Source organism: Gopherus flavomarginatus, chromosome 4 (assembly GCF_025201925.1).
Source record: "Gopherus flavomarginatus isolate rGopFla2 chromosome 4, rGopFla2.mat.asm, whole genome shotgun sequence".
Lineage (NCBI taxonomy): Eukaryota > Metazoa > Chordata > Testudines > Testudinidae > Gopherus > Gopherus flavomarginatus.
This window is the reverse complement of record NC_066620.1, coordinates 134,507,891-134,533,565: the sequence shown is the minus strand read 5'-3', so window position 1 is coordinate 134,533,565 and position 25,675 is coordinate 134,507,891. Positions and strand designations below refer to the sequence as shown.

Genomic DNA, 25,675 nt, shown 5'->3' with positions numbered 1-25,675 from the left:
GATTTCATTCTTTAAGATTAAACGTTTTGTTGATAAAGATAACTGCATAGATGTAATATAGTTAGACTTTGGAAGGGGTTTGATTTAGTACTGTATGACATTCTGATTAAAAATGAGCCCTATACACTACCAATAAAGTACATTAAATTGATTAAATCTTGTTAACTAACAGACCTCAAATAGTAATTGTTAATGTGGAATCATCATAGAATGGGGATGTATCTAGTAGAGTTCAACAGGGATCAGTATTAGACCCAATGCTATTCATTACTTTTATCAATGATCTAATATAAACTCTATAGCTGATAAAATTCAGAGATGACACACAGAGTGATGGAGTGGTAAATGACGACAGGACAGTCAGAGCAAACCGGATCTCTTGCTAAGTTGGGCCAACTCAAACCAAAAAGTTTTTTAATATAGTCAAATGGAAGGTTGTACACCTAGGAATAAAGAATGCAGCCCAACCTACAAAATGGGGGACTGTATCCTGGAAAACAATACCTCTGAAAAAGATCTAGGAGTCATAATGGATAAGTGACTCAACATGTGCTCTCAATGCGGTGATGTTGCAAAAAAGGCTAATGTGATCCTTGGATATATAAACAAGGGAATAGGAATAGATAAATTATTTTATTTCTTTTATTGATGAGAACAATATTGAAATACTGCATTCACTTCTGGTGTCACATTTTTTAAAGTATGTTGAAAACCTGGAGAGGGTGCAAAAAGAGCCCCAAAAATCATTTGAGAGTTGAAGAAACTACCTTATGCTGAGTAATTTAAGGAGCTCAATCTGTTTAGTTTATCAAAAGATAATTAAGAGGTGACTTGATTACAGTGTATAAGTACCTTCCCAGGGGAAAATATCAGGTATGAAAGGGCCCTTTAACCTAGCAGAGAAAGGCCTAACAAGAATCAGTGGATAGAAGATGAAGCCAGACAAATTCAAATTTTTAATAATGAGGGTGATTAACTACTGAAACAAACTACCATGGGAAGTGGTGGATTCTTCATCTCCTGAAGCCTTCTAATCAAGACCAGATGTCTTTTTAGAAGATATGCTTTAGTCCAGAGGGGCAAACTTTTTGGCCTGAGGACCACATCCGGGTATGGAAATTGTACAGCAGGCCATGAATGTTCACGGTTCCGGCCAATGAGAGCTGCGGGAGAGGCGCTTGGGGCACAGAGCCCTCTGGCTGCCCCTACACGTAGGAGCTGGAGTAGAGAAATGCTGCTGAGTCTGGGAGCCGCGCAGAGCCTCAGCACATGCGGAGCAGGACAAGCCCCAGACATCGCTCCCCGTTGGGAGCTGAAGGGCCAGATTAAAAGGTCTGACGGGCCGGATGTGGCTCCCGGGCCGTAGTTTGCCCACCCGTGCTGTAGTCAATCATAAATTCCTGGCACTCAATATAGGGATAACTGGGTCAAATTTAATGGCCTGAGATATACAGGAGGTCATACTAGGTGATTTAACGGTCCCCTCTGGCTTTAACATCTTTCAATGAAATACCCCATTAGCTTGCTTTTGCTTCTGCTGCTTTGGCTGCTGCAATGGAGGAGGAGCAGGTTTCTTTTTCAAAGGTTTCTTTTTCTTTGATTTTGAAGCCTTCTTGGTTCCTTTATTCTTTTGCTGCCATCCTTTGTTCTTAACTTTGTTGGCATCTCCTTGCTGTAGGAAAAAATGGTGGTTAAATAGTAAGCAGATTGAACTACACTAAATTTTTTAACTTGAGGCAGTCATCTTCATATGCTTCAAATGTTTTAAGATATGATCCTACTTTAAAAGCTAAGTTCTACTGGATATTTATTTGTATAGGACTTTGTGAAAAAATCTATCACAAGTACATGAATGAGTCACTCAAAATCTGAATGAAGGTTCATTTCTTCAACTAGGAAGCAGAGGCACTGTAATACAGTCTAATTCTCAACTTACCCCATCTTCTGTAGGTTGCTCTTCTGCTGCACAGGTGGACTGTTCCTTTTCAAACACTTCCTGATTAGGGAGGAAATGAAGTTTTAAACTTTGTCTGTGCCAGCCTGCACTGATGCTTAGAGAATTAAACTGTCACTTAGATATTAAAGTAAATTTAACTAGACTAAATCTGAGGGGTTCTGTTCATTATTGAGAATTCTGTTTTCAGGGATAACCATAAGATACTAATTGACCAGTATGAAACAGATTAAGCAAAATTTCAACCCTTTGTATAGGATTTTACCAATACTAGCATAGTTCATCTATTAAAAAAATTCTCAGAATAATTACAGGGTTGTCTTGTGCTGAAAGATTTACAGTAAAAGCTATGTTATCTGGCCCTTTACCAACTAGCAAGCTCTATAAACTGGCACATCTGATCTTCATTGAATGTGCTTTTTATAGTCTGGTCAGCGTGGCTCCGCATGGCTCCCGGGAAGTGGCAACATGTCTCTGCTATTCCTAGGTAGAGGCACGGTTAGGTGCACTATCCCCACCCTGTCCCACGAGCAGGCTCCACAGCTCCCTTTTGCCAATGAACACTCAAATTTTGGACACTAATATCTGTTCACTTTTTCAACCATAGTACGTTTAAACATACCACTAAACCTGATTAAAGAGGTTGGAGTTTTTTCGTGTGTGTGTGGTTTGTTTTTGTTTGTTTGTTTTGGGGGGGGGGCAAAGGGGGGCGGCCACCGCAGCCATGGTAAAAGTGACTGAATTTTAGTGCATATTGTCACGGTTATGGCGCACAGTAAATTCATCTAAGTTGCTATATTAGTCCATATTTTATGTGCCTAAACATACAACTATCCAAAACACTCTATTTACCAGTGAGATCTAGATCTCCTCAATTTTATTTCATACATACTTAATACAATTACACAAAGTTATGTTAAACATTGTTAAGGTTGTAAAGTCAAGCAGTCAGAAGTTAGGAAATGCCAGAATTGGGATTGTCTGTACAACCTAAATTCAGCCCCCTTGAGAGTGTGGATTATGACACCATCTTCAATTTCATGATCACATACCACTGGGTTTTACAGGACCCCTGCCTCGCCTCATTCAGAGCACAAAATGGACCATGCCCCACTGATGAACATCTATTCAATATTGTGTATTATCCTCTTTGTTCAATGTGTGGCCCTAGGCTTTATTTACTACACACAATTCAAACCCTGCTCTAAAGACAGAATTATTAGTTTCCTCAAGGGATTTTATATGGAGCTCATCTAGGTTTTTTAAACCTAGAAACAATGTTAAGGACATTTTTAAAAAAACTGAAAATTTTTCAAACATCACACAATCCAGATGTTTAGACTTTGAAATGTAGCATCAACCACTGCCACCCATTCAGCAACTACAGTTTATCTTCTTTAAGGTATTCTATAAGGTGATAATATTATAGCTATACAAGTTATAGATTTCCTGTTATTTATATGTCCCTACATGTATTATTTGGCATCCTGTTTGCCTCCTTCACTGCACATGTACAAAAGACCAAAAGATGAGAGCGGTTTCTTTAAGAATTCTTACAGCTATGTCTACACTAGAGACCTTACAATGGCACAGCTGTACTGATGCAGCTGTGTCGCTGTAAGATTGTTCGTATAGCTACTCTATGCCAATTGGAGAGAGCCCTCCCATCGACATAATGAAAGTACCTCCAATGAGCGGTGGTAGCTACGTCAGAGGGAGAAGCTCTTCCACCAACATAGCACTGTGCCAACACCACTTATGCTGGGGAAACTTATGTTGCTATGGAGAGTGTTTTTTCACACCCCTGAGTGACGTAAGTTTTGCTGACAAAAGTGGTAGCACAGACATGACCTACGGCTATTTCTACGCTACAGTCTTCAGTTGACTTACGTTAGGTTGACTTACAGCCACTGCATTAAATTACCCCGGTAGCTGATGTCCATACTATCCTCCGTCAGTGGTGTGTGGCCTCACCAGGAGCGTGGCCTAACCAGGAGCACTCCCATCAACTGAAGAGGGGCAGTGTGGGGGACTGAGAGCCAGGACTCTCAGCTTCGTGCAGCTCCCAGCCGGGAGCAAGGAGGCAGCCCCTCGGGGCATCTCGCCTCCGCGCTCCCAGCCAGGTGTTGAGGGGCAGTGGCACAGGGCTTCTCACCAGCCACTGGGGGCTTCTTGCCTTCCTGCTCCCGGAGAGGAGGTGCGGTGGCAGGGGAAACTGCCCAGAGTTTCTTGCCTATGGCAGGAAGATCCACACTGGAAGTTTGGTCAGCTGCTGTGCTCCCAGTAGGGAGCTAGGACCCTGGAGGACAGCACGGCTGCCAGCGGGGTGCCCAGGTGGCAGATCAAGCCAGAAGCCTGAATGGCAGCCGAGCTTGGAGCAGAGATCTGGCAGCAGCCAGGTTGGGGAGCTGGATTTCTTGTCAATTTCACAGCTCAGGAATCATAAAATTGACAACAGCAGCAGCCGACAGTGGATGTAAAGAACACAATGTCTACACAGACACTGCCTTACCTTAGCTATAGCGACGTAAGTCCTATGTCTCTTGTCAAGGTGGTTTTATTATGTCAGCATCATTGGGGTGTTACATTGGTGGTAGGAACATTTCAGTGTGTACAGGTCCACTGTCTTGTCGACAAAAGCTGACTTACGTCGACAAAACTGTGTAGTGTAGACAAGGCTTGAGCCTCTTTGCTCATAAGAATGTGGCAGTGTTTCTCTCTACTGACAGTATTCCCTCTTTGTAGTCTTCATACACTGAGGGTTGGTCTACACTGAAAATTTACACCAGCATAGCTACGTCTCTCAGGTGAATCAAAAATCGACACCCATGAGAGATGCAGCTATGCTGACCTAATCCTCAGGGTAGACAGCGCTAGACTGCCTTTTGGGGAGGTGGATCAATTACAGCAGGGGTGGGGAACCTCCAGGCCAAGGGCCGGATCCGGCCTGCTGCCTAATTTAATCTGGCACGCAGCATGTCTCTGCGCTGCAGACCGGAAGCTCTGAGCTTCGGCGCTGCCCTCTCCAGCCCCCCGCAGCTTGCAGGAAAAGGGGAGATCTGGGAAGCTTCACATGCTGCCCCAGCCCCCAGCACTGGCTCCCATTGGCCAGGAACAGCAGCCAATGGGAGCTGCAGGAGCAGCAACTGCAGGTGCAGGCAGTGCACACAGCCCTCTGGCCCCTCCACCTAGGGGCTGGACATGCCAGTTGCTTCTGGGAGCAGTGCGGAGCCAGGACAGGAAGGGAGCTTGCCTTAGCTCCACTGCGATGCTGACCGGAAGCCGCCTCAGGTAAGTGTCACTCAGCCAGAGCCGGTACCCTGAACCCCCTCCCACACCTAAACTCTCTCCCAGAGCCTGCACTCTTACCTGCACCCCAACACCCTGCCCCAGGTCGGAACCCCCCCCCTGCACCCTAACTCCCTCCCAGACCCCATACTTCCACATGCACCCCACCTCCTGCTCCAGCCCTGAGCCCCTCCTACACTCCAAACCCCTTTGCCCCAGCCCAGAGCCCCCTCCAGTACCCCAAACTCCTCATCCCCAGCCCCACCCCAGAGCCTGCACCCCCAATAGGAGCCCTCACCCTCTCTCACAGCCCAAACTGCTGCCCCAGCTCATAGCTCGCTCCTGCACCAGCCTGTAGCCAGCTCCTGCACCCTGAATCCCTCATTTCTGGCCCCACCCTGAAACCTAGGGGAAGCCCCGAGCCTCCGCGTCCCCTGTGGGATTGTGTGTGGCCCGTGACTGATTATTTTGTGGCCCAGATAGAAAAAAGCTTCCCCACCTCTGAACTACAATGGCAGGAGAACCTTCCCGTTGCTGTGGTGAATGTCTACACTGAAGCATTACAGCAGCGCAGCTGCAGCTGTTGTGTTTTAAGTGCAGACATAGCTTAGGTGAACATTCTGCATTCAGCTGCGGTGAACTGCTTTTCCACATTTGCTCATGTACAATACTTATAAGAACCATGGACAGAGAGATGGCTTTTCTCTACCCTTTACTGCCCACTTTTAACTGAACTTAGAGTTCCAGGATAGAAGAATTACAACAAGAAAACAGAAGTCTTACCTTTAGAAAAGGAAGTACAGAAATGGTGAAAAAGTGTCCCTAAACCATGTTGTCACTTTACACCTGAACCTAAAACAGAAGGGACCCCACTGAAGGGGAAAGGACAGTTCAACTGCCAAACCTATTCTGTCAGTGACCAATTCGCTGAGACTGTCAGCAAGAGTCTCTCATGCTGCCCCACACACTTGGGAGACACTCTGGAAAACATCTGCAAAGCTCTCTTATAGTTTTCCTTCAAATCCCTCCTTAAAACTCTCCTTTGCTGTGATGCTTACAAAAATTTTGCCAACAGTAGGCAACTAGTGTGCAGAAACCACTGCCTATCATTCTGACCAATATTGTCTCTCTTTTTTTCTTTTTTTTTTTCCCCACTCCCCCATCTGCCTGCATACATCTGTTCTCTCATCTTATACTTAGATTGGAAGTTCTTTGAGCCTTCTGCTGTGTGTTTGTACAGTACCAAACACAGAAGAGTCCTGGTGTATGTCATGGGGAAATAGTTTTACTTTGTGTAATAATGACCCATCCACTCCCAGTCTTTATTCAAGCCTAAATTTAATTGTGTCCATTTTGCAAATTAATTCCAATTCAGCCGTCTCTCGTTGGAGTCTGTTTTTGAAGTTTTTTTGTTGCAATGGAAGAGCATGATTCAAGCACGGTGTTTTTAAATCAATTACCACAAAATTATCAAGAAACTAGCCCCTAACAAAACATTCTAGGTTATCATGATGCATTTGCAATTAATCCAAAGTTGTAAATACTTTGACTACTTACTGCCATTGTTTGCCTTGTTAATGTGACCAAAACAGTGACTAGCGATCCCACTGTAATATTGTTGCTGTCTTCATCATCCAAAACTAAGGTAAAAGAAAAGGGATACTTCCATTTAACCTTTGTTTTTTAAGCAGTTTCATATTTATTTTTTAAATTAAGCATTACTTCAGTGACAGATAAAAGTATGAGTGTAATCACAAATCTTCCAGAGAATATTTAACAGAAAATAATCTGAAAATATTTGCAAGAATGAAGACTTTCATCTGCATCTGTAAACAGTCTCTATTACCTAAAATACATTAACAGAATGAGGAGCAATAATTGCATAAAACTACACGAAGTAAACATTGAGGTTGTGATTTAACTTGTAGGAAAGTTAGGATATTCAAAGTTAGTTATGATTCCCACAGCACCCATAACTATGTAGCATTGTATATTAAAACATAAAACTTTCATATTATAAAATACCACATATGAGCAAGGGGACTGTTACAGTTGTTCTGGGAACCATAACTATGATTTTCCTGATCTCTGAATGATTCATATCTCAATTTCAAAGGTGCATTAAGAGTCATGCACTTAATTCCTTTTCAAAAAGAGGGAGAAAAAATAAAGGAACAGCAATGAATAGTTTAACTATAATATTGATCAGAAGACCTGTAGTATGGTCAGCGGTCTTACGGGTTCATATCTTAGAATGCAGTAATGCTGAATGTTCAGTCTACTGACTGAAAACTACTTCATTTTTATTCTGGTATGAAAAATAAAAGCATTCTTCAAATAGTTTTCCACACATCCATTACCTATAATCAGAAGTAAAAACAGTCAATCTGGGGAGGAGCAAAAAGTTAAATCCTCCGTGGCAAAACTTCTTAAATATGTGTATTTGTCAAATGCAAAAATGTGCGCGGGGAGGCATAGCTTGCCACAACATGAGGAGGTACAAGTTTGTCAAGGACTCTCTGACAATTATGAATACAATTAACAACAGCACTCTTGTGCCCACTAACCATTGGTTAAGGTTAGATACTGATTTGAAAGTGCACGGTATATTGTTTTTACTTATTTTTACATTTTGAAACTTAAGTTCACCAGGTACACATGCCTTACTGAGGACTATGTATATGCCAAATCCAACATTAGGCTAGCTGAACAAAACGTGTCAGATTTTGGAAAACATAAATTTTGAAAGACCATTCTATGCAAATATTTCAGACCTTTATCTCAACTTCCCTGTGAGGAAGGCGACCAATGAACAGTTCACCTTCCACTAAAAGGAAGCCTAAAGGCAATCTTTAACAGCACAATAACTTCAGAGAGCAAGCGAAGGAAAGTAACATATGCAATTGAAACTGTTGTGAACTTTAGCCAAGTACTATGCGGTTATCCCAAGCAGAATACCCTCATCACACAAAGTTAACACACCTTTCCTCTCACAAAAATACCCTCAACTCTTTAATGATCTGGATCTCGATTTTATGTCTCAAATAAAAAATTTATAGTTTGATATTTGGGTTAAGCACAAGCATGAAATCCTTGGCCATCCTTTTTCTTTAACGTTACAAGGCAAGGGATACAAAGGTTTAAAAATAAAGTGCCATCTCAACCATTATTATACGCTGCTCTCTCAATGCTAAATCAAACAATTAAATGCTACATCAGTCCCTCTAGAGGAAACTGCTGATGGCCTGGAAATATGCAAGATGCTTTAATATACTTCATTTTCCTCAAACTATAAATCTGAAGTGCAAGAGCCTGTCATTCAGGAAAGTCTGCCATTTTCCAGGTTACATAAATAATGTAAGGAATTGGTGTTTCAGAGTCCTCACTGCTTACTGCTGGCAGACTATCATATTGTCAAGAGGGATGACACATACAGCAATGAAACGACCTCCCATCTTACCTTGAGGCTTTATATCTATGGTGATATGTGGAAAACTACCTAATACAGCCATAACTTCATCATATTTTTCATCTTCAAGGAAGTGCAGTAAGTTGCGGCGATCAGCACCTTTCAAACTCACCATGTCCTGGATACTTTTGATTTTGAACTTGGTTAAAAAAAGAAAAAAGAAAAATACTACAAAAGAACATTGCACAAAACTAAACTCTAGTTAATGTAATCATTTGTGTATTACAGCAGCGCTGACACAAGCAAACTGTTTGATTCATTCCCACTAAAAGGATTACAAACCTTGAAATAAAGTACAAATTAAATTTCTGTTTCATTAATTGTTACATTTTCTTATTCTGATACTCCTCCATAATCGTATCTAAAATGTACTGTCTTCAGAAGTAGGTTCAGGAACTATGCAATTAACTCAGAAGTTTGATATTTCAGTTATACTCTCACAAAAAACTGTAGATTATATTTTATTGGAGGGCACAGTCTGATCTTACTAAAGTAAGAAAGATGTTCTGTTTTGTCCAGTATATCCTATGCTTAACCATACCACAGATCATAAGCTTTGTTAACCTGTGGTGAATAGTCACTCTCCTTTTTATTTCTAAGGCAAACGGGGATACAGTTTAAGGAACATAAAGCACAAGGACTCATGATATATTGCATTCCTGAACAAATGCTTTTTATTCTGTCAACTATTAATAAGTTTGCCTAGTGAGAGACAGAGGCAAATTAAAGGAGATAATGGAAAGATAAAAATGGCTGAGCATTATCTGTAGTTTTATACCTTTTTATGATTGGAAACTCGCCTAAGATTGTCCTCTTCAATGTGAGGGAGCTGCAGAAGGGGAGACTTGAACTGCTGAAGCCCTTGGACAGCCATCTGGGAAAGCTTCATACAGTTTTCCAAAGATCCCAATGATGGAGCACGAAACTCCCTTTCTTGGGGAGAATGAATTTTACAAGATCATTTTTTACATATTTTTCCAATATACTTTGGACATGTATAACACTACATGTTAATTAAAATATATTGATCAGCCCAGCAACTTAAAAAGTTCATAAAGAAAGATGTACTTTACAGTATAAAGAAAGTGTCATTTGCATTGTAAAGCTTATAGTTACCATTTGAGCCTAGTACTGATGGCCATCTTCCTATAAAATTGATTACAGTATAGTGCCTGTTAATTTTCTTTCTTCAGGTTGTGCCAAACTAGTCAAAGGGCTGTATGAGAGGATGATTTCTTTCCTAACCATTATAGGTTGGTCAAGACATCAAGGAGAGAGGTGGGGTAGCCTGCCTATTGATTACAGACAAACAGCTTTCAGTTCTAATTTTTAATAAAAAAGGATTAAGCACCAGGATTACAAATTCTTGTGATAACAGAAACTAACTAGTTTGCTTTAGAATATTTTTGCATAATCCCTCCAGAGAGAGAGCAGCATTTTCAAAATAATTAACTGAAAGATTAATTTGGGGAGGTTACTGGTATTCTTTTAAAAACAAACTGGAAAAATATGCTTATAAATGTCCCACATATACTCTATAGACACACCTTGTAAATGTTAATAAGGGCCCTAACCATAGTTGGGTGGAAGTGCACAAAAGAACTGGTCATGCTTTACCAGTGTTTTTTAAGCCACAAGTAAAAAAGGAAAATTTTTGCAATGTTATAAATACTTATGATGCTTCTCTTGCAGAGTAGTTTTAATACTTATATTTGAAGGAGAGGACAGAGCATTTATAACTGAAATGCTGACTAGACCTTAAGAGTCACCGAAGGGGTAAGATCAGATATTGAGGGTGGATCTCAATGCACTTGTTATTTTCCAGAGACCTGTAACTCCACTGTTGAATGGCAATGCCACAATGCATCAGGGATATGGGGTCATCAGGTATTAATCAATCACAAGACAGTGTAGGGGAGGGTTCTAACACAGAAAGGGGGGTATTCACTGTTTTAGATACACCTACACTTGGAGTCAGGTATGATTCCCAGCTCACATATATGTATCTGTGCTAGCTCTGCTTAAGCTAGCACACTAAAAATAGCAGTGCAGCCAGGGTAGCATGGATGGTGGCTCAAGTATGTTGTCCAAATACTGTTGTAGGAGCAGCAGTGATCTGTATGCTCCGTATAACCAGCATGTTCAAAAGGTCTGTTAAACCGCCCCCTTTGAATACCTGTGAAGTGGCTTTCCCCCTCCCTCTCCTTCCTGGAATGCTTGTGGAATGAATGGGCTGCCTGAACAGCTGCAAGATCAAAAGAGCTCCCAGGTAGACAAAGTGTCTGGGACTCTAATTAAGCAGCGCTCACACACCCAATGCATGGACACTGTCTGAAGTGGAGTGTGACCAACCAGACACAGCCCAGTCACCTCTAGTCACAGGCCATGCAGAGCAGATCCCTAAAAGGAAAAAGGGCCATGTGCTCAGTAGTGCACTGACAAACTTGTACCTCTCGTAAAGGCCCTTTGCCCGGACCTTCTGGTCAGCGGTTTGCCGCGTTGCATTTCATTGTGCCTTGGGAAGACATACCTTCATTGCACCATTGCTACGTTGTGGGACACTTACCTTGAAGGATCCTGACATCTCCAATGCCAGGCCTGTCCTGGGAGCACGAGTATGCGAGTGTTAGTGTGAACCCCTGCCCCCGCTTCTTTTGAGCTTAGCTGTCAGTATAATAAATGTGCTGCTTTCTGACAAACTCTGGTGGGTCATTAATCCTCCCTAAGCTTACTAGCTGGCCCAATTTCGGGTAACAGATACAACCTACCTGGACCCCACTGGTATGTACTAAGGGCGGCTAGCCTGGGCCACCACTAACCACTGCCTGTACAGTAACTCCCCACTTAACATCCTCTCGCTTAACGTTGTTTTGACGTTATGTCCCTGCTCCATTACAGAACATGCTCGTTTAAAGTTGTGCAATGCTCCGCTATAACATCGTTTGGCCGCCTACTTTGTCCACGGCTGGCAGCCCCCCATCAGCTCCCCTATGCCCTACCCCCAGCGTCTCACGCCCGGCAGCGGACCCCATGGACAGCACCTTCCCCCTGCTCTGCCTGCCTCCTGCCTGCGGCAATCAGCTGACTTGCGGCATTCAAGGGGCAGGGGAGGGAGGTCGGAGGCTACGCACCGTGTCCTCGCTCCTCGTCCCAGCCTCCTGAACACAAGACAGCTGATTGCCCCGGGCAGGAGGCGGGCGGAGCAGGGGGAAGGTGCTGATCTGTGGGGCCTGCCAGCGATGGGAAGTGCGGGGAGGGAGAGGAGAGGCGAGGTGTAGGGGACCTGATGGGGGACTGCCAGCCCATTTAATATCTATATTAAATTGCTTGTTTTAAATTATTTAAAATGTATATAATGCCTTTTGTCTGTCAAAAAAAAATTTCCCTGGAACCTAACTCCCCTATTTACATTAATTCTTATGGGGTAATTGGATTTGCTTAACATCGTTTCGCTTAAAGTCGCATTTTTCAGGAACATAACTACAAGGTTAAGTGAGGAATTACTGTATTACCACACTCTATCTCAATATGAGCTAACGTGATTGTCTGCTTCCGAGCTCCAAGTGTAGACACACCCTTACAGTGCAAATGCGGAGCATGGGCGGTGTAACTACTCAGAAAGATCTTTTCCATTGAGAACATAAGGCAGTGGTGAGCAACCTGCAGCGCATCAGGGTAATCTTCTGACGGGCCACGAGACCGTTTGTTTACTCTTACCGTCTGCAGGCACGGCCACTCACAGCTCCTAGTGGCTGCGGTTTGCTGTTCCCAGCCAATGGGAGCTGCAGGTACATGCTGGCCACCGCTTCCTGAGCCTCCCACTGGCTGGGAACAACGAACCATGGCCACTGGCAGTGTGGGTGGCCATGCCTGCGGATGGTCAATGTAAACAAATGGTCTTGCAGCCCATCAGCAGATTACCCTGATGGGCCATAGGTTGCCCACTACTGACATAAAGGGATGAGAAATATCTAAACATACAATAGCAATGTTTTCCCATAAGCTCAGCAACTCTTTAAAGGCAGGTCCAATAAAGAGTGAGATTTTCTAGTTTAAATACAATATAATAAGATTTCTTCCTTACCTTCACGGCTACGCGCCATTATTATTAACTGGCAGATTACGTTAATCATTTCTTGAAGTAAAGCAGGACACTTTTTCAGGATAAATTGCTGATCTGCAGGATGAATGATTTGATAAAACACTCAAATTCTCTGCTTACTCACTATTTTCTCTAACTATGTGCATCCCACCTCTGTCCACTGTTATTTATAAAATCACCTACTCAGTCCCATCCTCTATTTCTTTTTCTTCTCTCCATGCCACTGTCTAACACACGTGTATTTTAAACCACAATGGGTCTGAATCTGCCAGATGCTGGTCACACTCAACTCCCACCGCCTTCCAACAATTCAGAAGTATTTATAGAAGAAGTCTCACAAAGGTTACACATGTCAATAAAAGTCAGACAATAACATTTAGAATGTCATTTTAAAAGAACTTTTTAAAAAATATTACCCTTAAAGGTTACCTCCTAAGGAAAAAAATAGGCTTATGCTCTTTTTGACTCTTCCACATCAAGGCCTGAAAGGTTTTTAATCAAAGTTTTTTCTACTTGTATTTTACAGCAGAAATTAAGTCATCATCATCATGTTGGAAGACACTACAGAGAACTAGAGAAATTATGACACCACAAGAATCAGATTGAAAATGGAGAAACTGAGTAGGAAAGGGATTTTTAGCCAGACTATTTAAATAAGATGTTTAGTTACACATATAGTAATTGTTCTTCAATATGTGTTGCACATATAAACATTCCACGACAGATTGCCTCAGTGGAGCCAGAATCAACAGTGGAGCTCAGACAACATCAGTGCTTACAACCAGACCTTGCCTCTGCACCGGAGGACTTTTTCAGACCTTTTTTGTGAGAAGAAGAGTGAGACTCTGAAAGTCCATCAGGCTCTGAACCAGGAGGGTTTTGAGTGCTTCAAGGAGGCTGCAGAAGATGATGAATGACATTTCTCACTCGATTTTGGATTTCAGGCTGAGGCAGCTGCATGGCACTCTTTTTGGATCAACTCTCCAGCCTCTCACCATCAGATTCAGTCAATGAAGAGGCACATGTTGCCTTATTGAGAAGATATACTTTAAAGGCAGAAAGCCCTTTGTTCTTGTTGGGAAGGAGGGACAAACAGGACATTTGTCCCTCACATGTTCCCTACCTAATCAGATTAGGCAACTTTTTGAATGTGTCACTAACAAGGATCACAGCCATGCACATGGCACATGGTTTGAAACCTGGGGATTGCCACACATTAAATCTCAATTAACTACTTTACTAACTACACTAAACTTAAGCTACAATGATGTTCGACATAACTATTTATTTTGAAGACTGGCTAACCAAAGCTCAAGAGCAACAGAGCTCCAACTCTCACTACAGTCAATAAGAAATTTAGAGGGAGATGGCGACCATGCCCCTTTATTCCCTCAGCTTGGCACACGAGAATAGTCGGGGCCAGTCCACCTGATGGTACAGCTAACAGAAGTCTGACACGAATGCACCGAGGGCACAAAGACCTACAGTGGAACATAGATGTGTGAAATCACTTGAAGGAGAGCGGTTCACTTTTGTTAAACACATCTAATTCCAATGGTTCACAGATACCTGTTTGAAAAGACGCATTTGTTCAAGTTTAAAACACCCACATTCCTTAAGCTATAATGCATGAAACTTGCAATATTCATCTGAGACCCGCCAAGAAGTCCTCCACTGAACATAGGGGAGATCAGATGTACATTTCTGATATTTCTAAGGTTAAAAAACAAGCAGAAGAAAAAATGTCTATAAAGTACATGCTGTAAATCCAGAGGAGACCATTGTGTTAATCTATTCTGACCTCCAAAGACAGCTTTTAGGCTTCCTGCATACATGAAGCAACACAAAAAGGGCATTTTTAAAAAATGTGATATATGACCTTCTAATACAGCTACCATTTTAGAATTCTGATCTTTTCTTCCTCCGTCTCTCCCCACCTCCATACACCCTCTCAAAAAAATCACCAAAGCCAAGAAAATTTAAAATTTTGGGGAAGCAATTATACCACAACATTGGATTTATTCCAATATGGTGGTATAATTCTACCTACTACTCATTTTTAGGAGTTTCAAATTTTATTCTTTTTCAAAAGAATATTTTCATTTTGATTGAAATAAACACCAGCGATCTACATTTTAAACATGGGTATGAGCATTCCATGCTTAGCTGGAGGAAAAAAATGAGAGCCACAAGTGCAGTCAGTTTAAGATACGTTTATTTTGAAACAGTTTCACATAGCATATAGATTATTGTGTGTGACACATACTGCCATCTCATACAATACCTTTTGGGGATCATATTGTATTAAGTTTATGTATTTCTGTGGGCAGATATTGTATGCAACTCTGGGTGGGGAGGGTTGCCACAGCTCCACCAAGAACTAAAAACAGTGAAGGGCGATTACAGTAGAACACGTAGGTTGTAAATATCTCCAGTGAGATACCATCCTCTGGGGAGCCTCGCATAAACTGGCTCAAACTGTTTTTTGGTCTCTGGAAAACTCAAAGAGGATGTTTGATATAAAAAGGCTGTGTTTAAGGGTGGAAGGGTTGGAGAGACTTCGGCCTACTACGGTCCCAATGGGTGGCTTCTGGTAAACTTTTAGCATGTGTATAGGAACTTTTAGTGTTTTTAATGTGTTTTCTCTATAATGCTTTTTTACCTTAAGAATAAAGGTGCTTGCTTAGAAAAAGATGTGTGGTAATGTGTAACTGCTAGCAATATGATATTCGTAGCCCTCAAAGAGAAAGCAAAGCATGAGCAGACTGGCTTGCTGGAGATATCACAGTGCAAGGCAGGTGGCTGTGCAGCTCCCAGTCAGAAAGGAGAAAGATTCAGCTCTCCATCTGAAGAGAGGTGACAGCTGGAAAGCCTAAAACATTAAGTAGATGCCTCAAGAGGGACCAAGAAGGGGGTGGGGGTCAAAGGTGCAGTTAACCCTGAAACTGACAATGTTCAAAAAGTGTCTAATTGGACCAAAACAAGCAAGTTTATAAACAATGCAACATGTGATGCCTTTATTCCTAAAGAGCCTTTTAAAAAGGAGAATCATAATTACCTTCTTCAAGTGTCTCAGGAATTTTCATCCTGGCAAGATGAGCCAGTAAGAGAACTCTGGCTTTCAAGCTGTAGGGGCAGGTAAGTGGAGGCTCATTCTTCTTTAAATTAATGCTTCCAAGCTCTCTGATTAGCTAAAGGAAACAGAATAATTACACATACAAATTGCTATGTTAGAACCAAAATGATAAACAGCACAAGGAAAACAGCTTGTATTGATATACAGAGCTTATATACAAATTTAAACTTTATATTTCAAATGGGTTTCATCTTGACAAATTTTTAAGTAACTTTTTTCTGTCAAGATGAAGATTGCAGAAGAACAGATGTTTGATTTATAGCCCTGTTCCAAAACAGAACTATACCTTAAATGCCTCGTTTCCAAGAATGAGAATATTTGTTTTTAGATTAGCCAAGAAGAAACTGGGATGATGAAACTGAAAAAAAAGCTTGAATTTATTTTTAATTTTGTTGACTAATGTTGAGTGATAGGCTTTGTTACTGGGGTTTATTCCAATCAGCTACTTTTATAAGGTTTTTATATTAAACTTTCTATAAACTGGTGACATAATTTCATCTTAATACCTGTCACCCAGATAAGACCATGCCAGCTTCCTCAGACACACACACACACACACACAGACACAGGGGAAACGGTCTCTGGCGTATGCAAAAGACTTTTAAATCAGTAATTTTTTAAGATGAACTTTTCCAAATTGATGCTACTTAAGGAGAACCTAATTTGAACATGACTGGAACAAGCTGCACAGTTCCAATATAAAACCTTATAGAGACCCAGAGGGGAGAGAAGGGTTAGTCACTTCACAAGATTTGAAGTCTGAGAAGGAAGCTTTATATTGGCTCTGAGATGGTGGTTCAGACATTAGATGATTAAGTGTCTTCATACTAAAACCAAATTATCAGATTTAAGTTATAGATTTGATTGTCTGATAAAATTCTTTAGTTGGCATTTGTAACCGAAGAGATAGTCAACTTCTTAAATTATTCCTTTGAATTTAAGGATTGATTATTTTTAGTGTTAATTTGATATAACTAACTAGATGACTTAACTCCCATCCCATATGGACTAACTTGTTTGATCTGTTGATCCGGATTTGTTGTAATGCTTCATTTTCAGTTTAGTTTAATATTATTAAAAGGAGCTTAGCTTTGGTGATATTGCTTGATTTTATTTTTCTTTAAGTGTTTTATTAAATATAGTTTTCTTTCAATAAGCAATGTGGGTCCAGAACCTTTGAGGATCTGGATGGATACCAACCAGCCAGTCAATCTAAAAGCCTAAGCAACTCACCCTTTTAAGTCTCTGGTTCTCACAATAGTGAAGAATCTTTCAGGATTAACTAACCTGAGGTATCTGAATGTTATCTGTTGGTCTGCTTGTAGCATCTTTGTTATACTGAGGGTCAAATTCAGAGGCTCCTGCTAAAACCATTACAAGCCCTGCAAAGATAATTGGGGACAAAGTACAACAAAGTAAACACAAAGTTCTAGAATTTCACTTCCTGAAATTAAGATCCCATTATGCCAGATAAGTGACTTCTCAGTGTCCTCAAACAGAAAACTCCCAGCTATTTCAATCTCATCACATCATGAGCAAGTCCCTACTCTGAGTAAGATATTCAGTAGACCCAGTACTGCCTCCAGTGTTACAGCTGCCTTTGGTGTAACACCTGACAAAAATCAGTCAAAGGTGGGCTGCAAGGTGGGCTTTCCACATGATATCACATCTAGCAGGACATGCTGATGGTTTTAAAAGAAGTAGACTTGTCACATAGTTGCAGCCTCAAAGACAGCAAAAGTCTCTGGTCCCATCTCCCTGACAGCAGGTGAAGCTGCTGTGCAGGGAGTCTTCTAATGTGAGGGGAAGTTTGCATAAGGCTGTCTCTCTGCACCCCCTAAAGTTCAAAAAGGTGGTGAACAAGGGGGGGAGGGAAATATTGTTTTCACTTGACATTTTCTGTTCAAGCTTTAGCAAGGGATTTCTGTATGCATAGAAATCACCCTGAACTGGTGACTCCAGTCCTGTCGAGCTAGGCCCAGCTCCTCAGTCTGGGCTTTGCAGCCTGGTGCAGGGATCATGCCACCACTCTGACTTAAACTGGCCAAACTAGAGTGGTGCTGTGACCCTCATGTTCCTGGTTGCAATGCCAGGAATGGGAAGATAGGCCCAGCCATGCAAGATAAGGTTCAAGTCCTCAAGCTTTAGAACATTTACAACACACAGGCATGACATTCTGTAAAGCTACGCTGCCTATCCTTCAAATTCAGAGTCAGCTCTATACTGGAATGTTTCTGTCTGAAGCCAAGATAAAGTGACTAGATTAGTTTTTTCAAGCATCTCTGGGAACCTTTAATTCTAAAACAAATATTGTTAAGTACTAGATTTTTTTTAATGATTAAATTAGATGAACCCTTTGCAGTAAAAAGTAGTTCTAAAAACTAATTCCTTACACATGGACAGCAGGAATTACTTTAATGAAGCCAGGAAGATTTAGCCATCCTTACCTGAAAATTTCCTTTCAAACCTAATTTCCCACATTAGAGAGTTAACTATACTTTGGAGGAAAAAACAATAACATTTCTTCTGCTACAGGGCATGGTAAATTCCACCTAATGACCACACCTAAATAGCTGGATGTCAATTTCCATCTCTGCTCTGGATGATCCATTTGTCTCCAAGGTGGGACAAACCTGTGGACCTTATTACTTGAAGAAAGGAAACGTTCAGGTAAACAGATACATTTTCATATTATTCTTTGTGCTAAGGTCTACAGAACTGTTACAATGGGATTTAGATAGTGTCTCTCCAGGATGCACACAGTAGAATCAGCCTTTACATGTGGATATCTGAAATGAGGTAGATTATATATAAATATCTTCTTCATACTTTAGTGCCCAGGGGAAGACGTCTGCCAAATAAAAGGAAATGGCTTTGGCTAAAAATTGGATGATCAATATGCAGAATTAGATGAATTTGTGTATTGATGGTCATATGGCCATCTAGCTGATCTCAACAGAGGAGACATGATTAATCTCAGAGAGTGTTAAGGCTCCTAAGGACTGTACTTTGATGCTTAACCAAAGGAGAAATATTTCTTGAATTTACTTAGGGAATGAATGCTGACAATGGTGAGGACTACTTGTCTGAATTGAAAGTACGTTGGAGATATCTTCCGACGTCAAACACACACCCAGCTGATTGAAGAATGCAGCCATCAGAAGGCCTAGCCTACTAGATAGGAAATATGACGACACCTCCTGCAGGGGCTTGATCTAGGTATTGCTGTAAGAAGCAGAAGGAGGTTCCAAGGTTTTTCTCTGTGATCTTGTGGAATGCAATTGATGCCCTCAGGTAGCACCTAGTGCTGGGATTTGTCCATAGCTTCCTTTTTGTGAACATGATGGGAACATTATACAACAGAGACTTCACCTTTTTACCCACAATAAAGCCCTCCTGGAGGAACTTATGGGTATGTTTCACTGGTTTAACATGGTAGTTAAAATATGTACCAGCTAGAAGAATAAATTCTCTTTGCTGCTTTCTCTTTTGAGGTGCATGAGAGCAACAGTCACTTCATCCAAGTATTCATTTTAAACCTGTTTGGTCCCAGATGGAGGATTAGATTTGAAGCTTCAGATCTCTGTATCTCACAGAGATCTGAAGATCCAATGCTAGGTTAATCAGGCCTGAAAACTATAGTCTCTTCAGCTAGAAAGGCTGAAACAGTGTCATTGCTACTCTCTCATTTCTAGCTTTTGTACTGTTCTGGGAAGCAGTGGAAAAGGGGAAGACACACATAGCTGGGACCTTGTCCAACTTTATGAGAGGTCATTCACCACCTCATATCACAGATCCTGACACAAAGAGAGGGCACAGTGCACTTTATTAGCTGTTTCCAGATGCAAATAGGTCTATCACCAGCTTAACCAACTGACTGACGATAAGTGAGATATTTCCGGATGTAGGAACCATGCTGCTAATCTGACTTCCACCATGTATATCTTGGTGCTCATCTCCCCCTAGATAGGCAGTGCACATAGAGAAAGGAAACTCTTGCTCCACTCAGGACAGGAGAATTTCTCTGTGGGGTAGGGTCCATTGTATTCTTCCCAGTTATGAAACCCTATGAGACAAATTGACTGTCGTAACCAGAACAGATCTGTTTTCCATGAAAGGAGCAGTGCCCCAAGACTTCAATAAATCACTGTGTTCCAGCTCATGGATGCTGTGCTTTCTTTCTGGCACCCATTCCCTGAACTGAATTGGAAATATCCATTTAAAATAAAAATCTGACTCTCTACATTCAATAGCTGTGGCAGCAGACAAACAACTGGAGCTAGATCTCTGCCAACAGATGATAGGGCAAGATGCAGAGGATATCTGGAATTACTGGATAGGTAGCATATGAACTCTAGATCATTGAAGCATGCCTGTTTGAGATCAGAATTTGCAATAGGCTTCAATAAGAAATGAAATTTTGTTTGTTAAAACCACTTGTTCTCCAATATGGCCATCTTCATTTTCTGTTAACATTCTCCTGAGATGAGATCTTGTACCTGAGATAGTAGTCTTCCTCAGTCCAAGCCTATGATTGTCTTCCCTCGCATGCACACGAGAAAGAGAGACAGAGAGAGACTGTCTAGATTCTAAGATATCCCAGGAACTGTATTACTCAGTGTGTTTACTTCAGCTTTCTCTCTGTACAGAACACCCTGAGCAGAACATTTTCCAGGAAGACTGAACTTCCATCTTCCCTAACGCCAACGTTATTGCTACCATGATGCTGCAAAGCTCACGTAAGATCAAATGGTAGCAACTGAAGTCAGGGAAAGAAAAAGGCTGTCATTCATCTACAAAACATAAGAATTGTCTGACAATGGTAAAATAGAAATAGTGTGAAGACAATCTTCCTTTAGGAAGATATGTAGATGTTTCAGACAGGGCCTTGCTCTGCTTGTCCCATTCTCTGAAGCTAAAAACAGGATGGGGAGTGTCAGCTCCAATCTGAAGTAGATGGATGATTTCCATTATGATGTAGCCTTTCAGGGGTTGAAGAGATAGTGAATGGAACAAAAGTTGTTCCTTTAATTCTTACACAGCTCCAATGGATACTCCTCTGGACATCAAGTGCTCCCTTCCCAAGGCGTGTGAGAAAGGATATAGAGCTAGATCAGGGGTCGGCAACCTTTCAGAAGCGGTGTGCCAAGTCTTCATTTATTCACTCTAATTTAAGCTTTCGAGTGCCAATAATACATTTTAATGTTTTTAGAAGGTCTCTTTCTATAAGTCTATAATATATAACTAAACTATTGTGGTATGTAAAGTAAATAATGGTTTTAAAATGTTTAAGGAGCTTCATTTAAATTTAAATTAAAATGCAGAGCCCCCCGGACCAGTGGCCAGGACCCGGGCAGTATGAGTGCCACTGAAAATCAGCTTGCCTGACGCCTTCAGCACGCGTGCCAGAGGTTGCCTACCCCTGAGCTAGATCTTGCCTAGGGCAATTGCACACCTCCTAAGTGTAGTTTCATAATACTTAATACACTCTTGCCTGAAAGTCTTCTTCAATTCTTAGTTTTTAATATATTTTACTATTTGATTCTATAATTGTTCTGGATTGCTGGCCTTCTTTCCTGAAGGGGTGGAGAGGTACACACCTAGAGCAATCAGCACAAGTCTATGATCTGGTCTTTTTCTGCATTTATCCTCAGTTTGTATTCTCTACAGGTGAGCAGGAGAAACCAGACACTGAGGATTATCCACTCTGCTGCACTCCATGAAAGTGAGGAGAAAGGCCAGATATTATTTCCTGTTTTTTTTTCCCACAGGGGTCTCTGTTCTGCTCTGCTGGGAACATAGCCTTCCCCACACCTTGCGCCTCCAGGGATCAAGTGTCACAGGCTTGCGGCAGTGCAAAGAGCCCTCTGCAGCTTCACTGTCACAGCACATCTCTCTCACTCTTGTGACAGGGGGATGCAGAGGGCTCCTTGAGCTGCCCCAAGGCCAGTGACACCCAACCTTACAGGCACAAAGTGGGGATAGGTGTCCTGCACTCAAGCCAACTGTTACCATTGGATTTTTTGTTGTTGATTTTAGTGTGACAGCTGAAATCCATATTTACCAATTTCTGTTATTTTAAATCAAATCTTGCCAAGCCTGATGACATGGGATCCACGTGGGACAGATAAGTCTGTGCTTCCCCTGGAGATCTCAGATATGAGTAGGGTGAAACAGGAGACAGAGAACCTTTCTTTCACCTCTGATTTGTCTTAGCCTACGTATCTCCCTGCAGTCTACAGGAGCACCAGCTGCTACAAACACCTCTGAAGGCAAAGCAGAGGACATGGCTGGACATTATGCAGATATTTTACTGAGTCTAATTGTTAGTCTACAACAGTGGTTTTCAACCCTTTTTGCCCCCATTTGTGGACCCCTAAAACATTTAAATGAATGGCGCGGACCCCTTTGAAAACCAAGGTTAAAAATTGTAGACCCGTCATTTTCAAAATAAAATTTGGAATTTCCTTCAGAAAAACGCTGCAGCAGAGAAGACTGGTCTAGCCAGCAGCCACTGTAGAATCAGAAAAACTGGAGGGACTTCAGGAGATGAAGCATTCCCCTTCTGCCAGTGACTGTAAAGTCTGGTTCTGCCCCTAACCGGCAAGCAGACTGAAGTACATATTGTAAAGGATCTGTGGACCTTAGCATAAAGAAAAGCAACTCTGATGATTTAAAACACCTAGTCATACAGTATTCTCATTGCCCACAGTGATGATCAACTCATCTCCTCCCTTAGTCCCTTAATCCTCAAGAAAGGGGAGGGAAGAGAAACATTTTAATTGCTAAGAAGATGCATAGGCAGCATAGAAGATGCATAGGCAGCACAGCAGGACACATGTACAGAGTGGGCTCACAAAATTCAGTTTAGTAGTAACAAATGTTTATTACTGCATTTACTATATAGTTTTCAAAATACTTTACAAAAAGATGCATAAGTATTAGTATCCCCTTTACAGATGGGGGAGAGAACTCAGGCAGAGAAGAGGCTAGTTTGCCACCACAGAATATTAGGGTTGATGAGACTGCAGGAGGTCATCTAATCCAGGGGGTTCTCAAACCGGCGGTCAGGACCCCTCGGGGGTCACAAGGTTATTAAATGGGGGGGGTCACGAACTGTCAGCCTCCACCTCAAACCCTGCTTTGCCTTCAGCATTTATAATAGTGTCAAATACATTTTAAAGTGTTTTTAGTTTATAAGGGGGGAGTCACACTCAGGGGCTTGCTATGTGAAAGGGGACACTGGTACAAAAGTTTGAGAACCACTGATCTCGTCCAATCCCCCGCTCAAAGCAGGACCAACACCAACTAAACCATCCAAGCCAGGGCTTTGCCAAGCCAGGCCTTAAAAACTTCTAAGAATGGAGATTTCACCACCTCCCTAGGACCCATTCCAGTGCTTCACCACCCTCCTAGTGAAATAGTGAACCACACTGAGTTCAAGTTTCATATGTTTGTCATAAACAGATAGCTAAGGGTTAATGTTCTTTTACCTGTAAAGGGTTAACACAGGGAACCAAACACCTGACCAGAGGACCAATCAGGAAACAAGACTTTTCAAATGTGGGTGGAGGGAAGTTTTGGGTGAGAGTTGTTTGTTCTTTGTCTTGGGTCTGTGCGTCTCTGAGAGTCATTTTTCTATCTTCAGGCTTTCTAATCTTCTGTTTCCAAGTTGTAAGTACAAGGATAGTAAGACAATAGGTTTATATTGTTTTCTTTTGTATTTACATGTGTGTAGTTGCTGGAATGTTTTAAATTGTATTCTTTTGAATAAGGCTGTTTATTCATTTTTTTTCCTTTAAGCAATTGACCCTGTATATTGTCACCTTAATACAAAGCCTATTTTTAATGTCTTTTTCTTTCTTTTTATATAAAGCTTTCTTTTTAAGACCTGTTGGAGTTTTTCTTTAGTGGGGACTCCAGGGAATTGAGTCTGCAGCTCACCAGGGAATTGGTGGGAGGAAGAAGTCAGGGGGAAAATCTCTTTGTGTTAGATTTACTAAGCCTGACTTTGCATACCCTCTGGGTGAGGAGGAAGAGAGATTAGATCTCTCGGTACTTGTGTTTCCAGGACTAGAAGCAGGGAATCTCCTAGGGTCGTCCAGGGAGGGGAGCCTGGGAGGAAGTAACAAGGAAACAAGGGGTGGGGGTTATTTCCCTTTGTTGTAAGACTCAAGGCATCTGAGTCTGGGGTCCCCCAGGGAAGGTTTTGGGAAGACCACAGTGAGCTAGGCACTGTATAATTCTTAGCTGGTGGCAGTGATACCAGGTCCAAGCTGGTAACTAAGCTTGGAGGTTTTCATGCTAACACCCATATTTTGGACGCTAAGGTCCAGATCTGGGAAGAAATGTTATGACAATGCTCAACTCCAAGGCCCTTCACAACTCTGCCCTTTCTTCTTTATTCAGTTGTGTTAATTTTGACCCATATACCATCCACTCCACCTACGATGCTGACTTCATCTCATTTAGGATGGTCCTCTGGGTAGAGTGCTAACACAGGACTCAAGAAAACTAGGTTCAATTCCCTGCTCTGCTATAGACTTTTGTGTGTGACCTTGGGTAAGTTGGCCTCTCTGTGCCTCAATTTCCCATCTATAAAATGGGGTTAGTAGCTCTTCTCTGCTTCACAAGTACATTGTGAAGATAAATACATTAGATTGTGAAGTGCTCCAACACAATGGTAACAGTAAACAGATAATGATAAACTTTAGTAGAGCCCGTCAGATTGATTTAGATAGGAAATTGTGCTCACCACCTGTGCTTGACAACTGCCTAGTTCTCTGAGCCTGGAGGCTTGGTCCTCTCAGGGAAGGGTTCTCTACTTTATTTCCCCAGTCAGCCCGACAGAATAAGTTTTTTCCTTTCTGCGTTTGGCATATATTGTAAGGTATATCTGTTCCTCTAGGTATTTTTCAGGGCATGGGTTAAGCAGGGAGAGTTTAGTTTCTCTCTACTGTATTGCTAGGAAGTTTGTCTTTTGACATATCACAGAGTATAGAAAATATATCATAACTTATGCAAAAAATTCCTTTCTTCGAGCAGGACAGACTGCAGATCCATTATAATACGTCTTTCCCCTGCTTGCAGTTCCTTTGAGGCAGAACCAGACTTGTCATTATGACAGGTTTGGAGTAGCCACACCCCTGAAGACCGAGCCAGTTTGAGATGCTTCCAAAGCTGCTCTGTCGAGCTATTTCCTTTAAACTTTAATTCACAGATTATTAGGTAGAACAAGAAATTCAGATAAAAACTTCCTACTGCTGAGTATCTTCACATTTCTGCCTGACCTTACAGGGTTTCCCCCATTTCTTTGTAGCACAGAGGGAGAGTGGCCTCCATGTTCTAAGATAACAGGATATCAATGAAAAGGAAATCTGAAGAGAGAACTGCCCCTGTGCTATAGAAATAAGTAACTCTGGAAAAGTTCACTCTTGAGATGATCTCTAATGGGTGGAGTTCACTGCAAGTTAGCTTGAGTGTACTAACTCAAGCTAACTGCACTCAAGCTAGCCTAGCTCCAGTGAAAGCAACCACGCTTCAAAACACCACTCGAGTTACACAGAATGATTTGACTGACATTTGGCAGATTAGGTTAGATGATGAGTTGTTGTAATTCAAGATGTTGTATCTTCACTGTATTACTAGCTCGATCATAAAGCACCATTTAACTCGAGCTAGAGACGTGTGTGTGGGGACAGGAGCCAAGTTAGGGATAATACTCAA

General features: G+C 41.7%; 1 protein-coding gene across 1 annotated transcript in view; it reads right to left on the bottom strand.

Annotated features, from left to right (window-relative positions):
* The window catches only part of SEC63 (SEC63 homolog, protein translocation regulator), a 110,002-nt gene that overhangs the window by 18,414 nt on the left and 65,913 nt on the right, over window positions 1–25,675 (bottom strand). Inside the window, exons 9-16 of the mRNA XM_050951376.1 lie at window positions 17,237–17,331; window positions 15,872–16,004; window positions 12,796–12,888; window positions 9,490–9,644; window positions 8,703–8,850; window positions 6,800–6,882; window positions 1,937–1,996; window positions 1,514–1,672 (exon numbers count right to left, since the gene is read on the bottom strand). Of these exons, the coding sequence (XP_050807333.1) occupies window positions 1,514–1,672; window positions 1,937–1,996; window positions 6,800–6,882; window positions 8,703–8,850; window positions 9,490–9,644; window positions 12,796–12,888; window positions 15,872–16,004; window positions 17,237–17,331 (926 nt within the window). The remainder of the gene's footprint in view (window positions 1–1,513; window positions 1,673–1,936; window positions 1,997–6,799; window positions 6,883–8,702; window positions 8,851–9,489; window positions 9,645–12,795; window positions 12,889–15,871; window positions 16,005–17,236; window positions 17,332–25,675) is intronic.